At 30.6% G+C, this 6,440-nt stretch overlaps 1 protein-coding gene across 1 annotated transcript; it reads left to right on the top strand.

Annotated features, from left to right (window-relative positions):
* Positions 1–1,399: 1,399 nt before the first annotated feature.
* Positions 1,400–6,145, top strand: LOC111716229 (protein msta; the record flags this gene model as incomplete). The annotated part of the gene is given in 9 exon segments (XM_023491667.1): positions 1,400–1,536; positions 2,538–2,571; positions 2,741–2,812; positions 2,892–3,068; positions 3,349–3,416; positions 3,711–3,834; positions 3,918–3,993; positions 4,433–4,502; positions 6,103–6,145. Coding segments are annotated over 9 exon segments (765 nt in total), but the record flags the coding sequence as incomplete, so codon positions are not given.
* Positions 6,146–6,440: the final 295 nt, after the last annotated feature.

The following is a 6,440-nucleotide window of genomic DNA, read 5'->3' as shown; positions in this document are numbered from 1 at the left end:
TCTATAGTTCTATAGTTCTATAGTTCTATAGTTCTATAGTTCTATAGTTCTATAGTTCTATAGTTCTATAGTTCTATAGTTCTATAGTTCTATAGTTGTATAGTTGTATAGTTCTATAGTTCTATAGTTCTATAGTTCTATAGTTCTATAGTTCTATAGTTCTATAGTTCTATAGTTCTGTAGTTCTATAGTTCTATAGTTCTATAGTTCTATAGTTCTATATTTCAATGTGCACATATTTGAATTTGGTTTTTAGAGGAATTATCGTTGTAATTTTAAGTGACCCTCCATTATAAAAAGAAAGGAAAAGGCATGTACGATTCACAACGGTACCCTTAAACTTTATCTGAAAAATAATGTGCAAGAAAATGTAGTTTTCTAGTTTTAACAGTATTTATTTCTGATATTTCCGCCATTGTTTCTGAAGCAAGGAATGCGTGAGTTAATTTGAAAGAGTTAACAAAAAATGAAAAAAATCAGTTTTAAAAAAAAACATGGATATCATCATAGTTCATACTTTACTAGGCGACGCTTTCAAGGGTTCCGTTATGGATATTTAAATCAAAAGTCTACGACATCGGGATGCAAAGATATAGGGATTAGAAAATCCGAGTTTGTGGCAAAAAATCAATGTCTTTGTAAAAAGTGATCAAAGTTTTTAATATAAAACTGGAAAAAGATGATATGTTAAAAAGAAATGAAAGCATAATCCCATTTTATTGTTTACAAAACAGTTTTAATGAATGATAATATTAATCCCCATATTTATTCAGTTAACTTCATGTACTAGTTCACAGTAAAAATACTCTCTGTACTCGGTGTACTCCATGAATAGTTCATAATTACAAATCCTGGATTTACTGTCTTCATGTACTAGTAAAAAAAAACCTGCACGGCACTCAGTTTAATATTTGTGCTAAGTCTAGAGATGGGCATCGTTTTCGTGAACGAACTAATTTTTTTGTAAAAAATTGTGTCATGTAGAAAAACTAGAGATGAACGAACGACCTGGATTGTTGAAAGAAATGAAAAAACTATCGTTTTTCAGAAACGACCAAAAATGAACGATTAAAAATGTGGGAACGAACTTGAACACTTTTTTAATTGTACGAACGAATTATTAAAAACATTTTGACAAAAACTTTCGTTTATTACTTAGCAAACTATTGTTTGGAACAAACTTTTTAAAAAAACGATTGGGTTTTTACTGAAAAAAAACAATTTTGAAGTACCCCATTTTCTTTCCAAATACTTCAAGAAAAAATACAAAAAGAGATGTTTTGCTATAGATAAAAAATCCTTGAGAACATAATGAATGAAAAATGAATCTCCATAACTGTAGGAATTAAAAAAAAACCTGTTTTTATTTTATCTGCATTTTTACTGCAGGTTGTTCTAAATAATAATATTTCAGATATTATTCTATAATTTCAAGATGGCAAAGGGAAATTGTTTGATTTGTCACGTGACCTCTCCTGTCTGCGGAAACTGTAAACTAGTTTCGTACTGCACACACCACAAATCTGCTCATATAAGGCAGGCTAACATTTCTTTTTCTTTATAAATCACTCTTATAAAACTCTTATGTTGGATGATACCCTGAATCCTGCTTGATTAGTCTAAATATGTGCACTGAGCTGAAAACTTTAGAATGAGATATCCTTAATCCTGATCGCTTAATCTGAGTATCCAATGTACACACTTTTGATTTTATTCTTAATCCTCTCTTTTTGGATATCCTTACTGTATAAAAGTTTTTTATAACAATTACAGATACAATGCTATATCGATTGAACTATTATCCAATTAAATTAAAGTCAGCTGTTCACAAACCGTCTTTTAGAGCAGTTAAGCAAATAAAAATTTATTCATTTTAAAATGAACCATGAAATGAACTTATTAAAAATATATTTTATCACATTTTAGGACTATTATCATTATCCAAAACTTACATTTATTTAATCTTCTTCTTCAAACTTTTATTGAAAAAAACACATTTATTTAATCGATGTTTATTGTTTTGGTCAATTGATATGACACAATTAAAACAAGAAAAAAAAAATGGGTTTTCAAAAGTTAAAGACTACATCATAACATGATACGCTGATTGGTTGAATTTTATACTTCTTTCTTGGATATAAAATGCGTATTAAAATAATCTCGGGTTCAGTAAAACCAGGAGTTTAAGCATTAATCTTGATATCAATCATTCTAAAGTTTTCTGAAGCTCTGTTGACACATTTGATTTTCTGATATTCTTTTGGATGTCCCTGCTGGGTTTCGACCAATGAGAGTTCTCTCCTTGATTGTGCGCAAAATCTTCCGGGCTATGGTTGGCTGTTCGGTTTTTGGAAATGACACTATGATTGGTTGAATTTTAGACATTTTCCTGAATATATCGAAATAAAGATTATATTAATTTGCAGATTAACAAGAAAAGAAGATCAAGAATTGATCTCGATATTCATAATTCTAAAGTTTTAAAGATACAAATAGAAATAATTTAATGAGTTGCATATCTAAATAACTTTTTTTAGGGAGGATTACTGCTTTCCATTCACCATCCAACAGGTGTAGTTGATATCATATAATAATATAGGAAGAGATAATTTTTCTTAAAATCAAAATTGAATTAAATACATAGAAAAAAAAGACAAAGTAAAAAATGTAGTCCTCAATAATGTTGAAAATTCCGATTAAGAATATCCTCTGGCCATTTTGATAAAATGAAATATTGCAGAACTCTGATGTGGGAAGACATTACGTTGCTGTCTGTGATATTCAACCAATGGAGCTTATAGTTACGGAACAGGTAGGAAAAGTTCTGTAATAATTAAATCTTAATGGAAATTTACAACAGATTTTTGTATTATTTTCATTATTAATATCAGGCGGTTAGTACGGGACCGTACACCAAATCCATCCCGCAGTGCCTGGGATGTTGTAGAACCAGTTGTCTGAGCTACCTGTGTCCAGGCTGCAGGTTTCCACTCTGCCAGGTAGAGTGTGCTGAGGGTCAGCACATGGTGGAGTGTAAATTGTTTAGCAAGGCTGGATTCAAAGCTAAGGTATGAATATGATATAGTTGCAAAATTCAAGAATTGGACTTTGATTTTGATTTTGATTAAAAAAATCATTCTTTTAGATCGATGCAATACAATGTAATTGTTTATAGATGACAAACTTTATTCATACAAAAGTCCTCCAAATGAAAAATTTTGACCCTTTTGTTTTGGGAACCGAATTTTTACTCAGCCTTAAAAATAAGATGCTAGAACAAAGCATGTTGTTTCAAAATGCAGATATTTCTGCCTATATCATGCTGGTTAAAATCTATATTACATTCAGATTGAAAATTTGACGCGTGAAAGTCCATGCTATGCTGCAATTGCTGTGATAAGATTATTTTATCTGAGGTATAAGAATCTAACCCTTTTCTGATTAATAAATTTTCATTTTTTTAAGATATTTTTTGATTAAATCAATGGTATAATAAAAAAGTGAAATAATTAAAATGATACAAAATATTAATCTTTATATGTCAGCTATAGCTGCCCAAACGGCTGGACCGAATGGGTTGAAATTTTTTGAGTGCCTGGGGAGTAACAATTAGGCTAAACAAATTTTGACATATTTTTCAAAAGTCAAAATAAAATTTCCATGGGTAACGTCAGGCACTTCAGCTAGTATGGATTAATGTACTATTTAAGGGATTCGAATCCGTCAGCATTTGATCAGCTGATGAAATTTGAACATCACAAGGAACGAAGACGACTTGAAGATCTACAGCTGACTCAGTACCATACCAAATATGTTGTGGACTTCCTTATAAAAGTAACACGTTTGAGTTCTTTAAATCCTTTTCATAATACTAAATTTCGATTTTATCTGGAATCCGTGAAAATTTATCCTTTTAGGTTTGTAAGTTGAAAGTAAGTGCATCAGAAATTTTTCAAGTGTTAGGAGCCATGTTTACTAATTCCTTAGATATAGGTGATTATGAACATTTCTTTAATAAGGAAAAATTTCCAAGATTTTTAAACATATATGTAGCAAAATAAGAATTTAAAAAATTAAATGGGAAATAGAAAAAGAAATAATAATAAGATTTAATATGAAAAAGCTGGTCCGTGAAATTATATTTTAGCAACATAAAGAGTTTATTTCAAAGGAATTGAGTCTTTGCCACAAACTCTGATTTTCTAATCCCAATATCTTTGCAACCCAATGAAGTTGACCGTAGAGATTTCAAGCTATGAATTTTGTCAGATTAAATTTTCTTTGAAATATTAAAAGGTATACACTATGATGTAGGGATTAGAAAATTTGAGTTTGTGACAAAGACTCAATTTCTTTACTAAATAAAAAACAAGTAAATTGTGCCTCAAGAAAAAGGAATTGATGCGCATGATGATTTTTATTTGTTTTTCAGAGCTTCCAAAAGGATATGGGCGAGAGAACGGGTTCTATCCAACCTATGCTTATATAAACCACAGCTGCAGGTCAGATTAGATCAAAATACAGCAATCTTATATATATCTTGCTTCCCGCCGTTTTCCCGCACATGGTCGTAAATTACTATTTTAGCTTTTTTCCGATCAAAATTTGAGGCAAATTGGTCAAGGGGTTCTTGAGTTATGATCGGACAAACAAACAGACAGAATCGAATTTTCACTAACAGATATTCTAAATTTCTAAAATCTGGTAAATATTTGTGCTTATGTACATAGAGGTGCGTGTGGAAGAACATTTTATTACATTGGACATACAATTATGCTTTAATATTCAGTTTATATTTGGTATTTATTAAGTTTGATCATTCTGACAAAGGTCTAAAAGATTCAATATTGGCCTTGATATTTTGAATTAGTAAACATTGATATGATAACAACGAATATTTTCGAGTTTTACAGGCTTTATTCAGACAAAGGATTTAAAGACATTCTTCTATAAAAAGTTGGTTTATGTTAATGGATGGTTAAAATATATATTATGGTTTTCAACTTTTACGTAAAACAGGAACTTAATGTTAAAAAACTACCATCTAATTATCTATCTATCCAACCTTTTAGTCACTGTTTGTGATTCAATCAGTGATAAGGATTAAGAATAGTGTTTAGTTAGGTTTACACACCTAAACAATCAGCTTAAAGTTAGAATTAATCAGTTAATCAGACATGAGGGTTATCAGACATTTTCTTATTCTACTTCTTCTTATTGGAGCAAATCAAGCTGATAAACAGGAACAATCAGATTCATTGTATTTCTATGTTCTATTTTTACTTCCCAACCCAAACTTCCCATCCAGTTTTATTCAATTCCACGCCCGTCCCCATACTTCCTACTCAATTTTCCCCATCCCAACCCAAATACTTCCCACTCAATTTTCCCCCATCCCAACCCACAAACTTCCCACTCAATTTTCCCCCATCCCAACCCACAAACTCCCCACCTTATTTATTGCCCCCTCCCCTTCTTGTCCACCACACTTCCCATACTATTACCCTCCCCTCACTCCTTACTTTTTACAATTTATGAATTGATAAATCCAAGATGCTTGCTTGTCTGGGTTGTTCTGGTGTAATGGTTGGAGTTGGAGCTGGTCTCGGCGTAGGCTATCTTATATTTGGTCTGCCGTGGCGGAACAGTGGCGGAGTATGGTTAGGAGAGAACGGCGGAGGATTCTGGTTGGGGCGGAGGAAGAGAGATTTATGGAAAAACTTTGAACAATTTGAAGAATGACATTTTTGATGCAAATCATTCGTCTGACCATGGCAAACAGACAATTTAGTAATTGTAAATAGTACTTTTGTATAAAGCATAAATTCTGTAAATATATTTGCATCTAAATAAACTAATAAAACATGTTTGCTCTTTTGTTACACAGGATGGAATATCTGTAATGATTTTAAAATGATGTTTTAGTATATCCTTATCATTTCATAAATATCATTATTTTTGTTATCATCATTATGGTCATTATTTTTATCATTATAATTGTTGGTATTGGTATTACAATTCCTATGTTATGAAGAATGTGCAAGCCATAATGATTTAAAAATAATTTCATGTTTTAAAATATTTTTTTTTGTCAATCTTTAGAAGTAACACAGTGACAGTGAGATTTCCTGACAAACACATTGAGGTGAATTATTAAAAAAAAATATTTAGTTTCAGTTTCAATTTTGTATGACTGAGTAAACCTGAGTAAAATAATGGTAAACCTGACTTAGCAGTTAAATTTACAATTTTGTGATGAATACTAAAATTTAAAAAGTTTTGAAAACTACTAATATCACAAAATTTATTATTATTGGTTTAAAAACATGTCTCGATGTTAAACACAAAAAAGCACTTTTAAAACTTTGAAGGAGGTTTTAAAAATTTCAAAAATTGTAAAACTTCTAAATCTTGATTACTTCATTTAACCCTATTCCTGC

Source organism: Eurytemora carolleeae, unplaced genomic scaffold (genome assembly GCF_000591075.1).
Source record: "Eurytemora carolleeae unplaced genomic scaffold, Eaff_2.0 scaffold1978, whole genome shotgun sequence".
Classification (NCBI taxonomy): domain Eukaryota; kingdom Metazoa; phylum Arthropoda; class Copepoda; order Calanoida; family Temoridae; genus Eurytemora; species Eurytemora carolleeae.
Note: the sequence above shows the minus strand (reverse complement) of the source record. Positions and strands in the feature narration are given on the sequence as shown.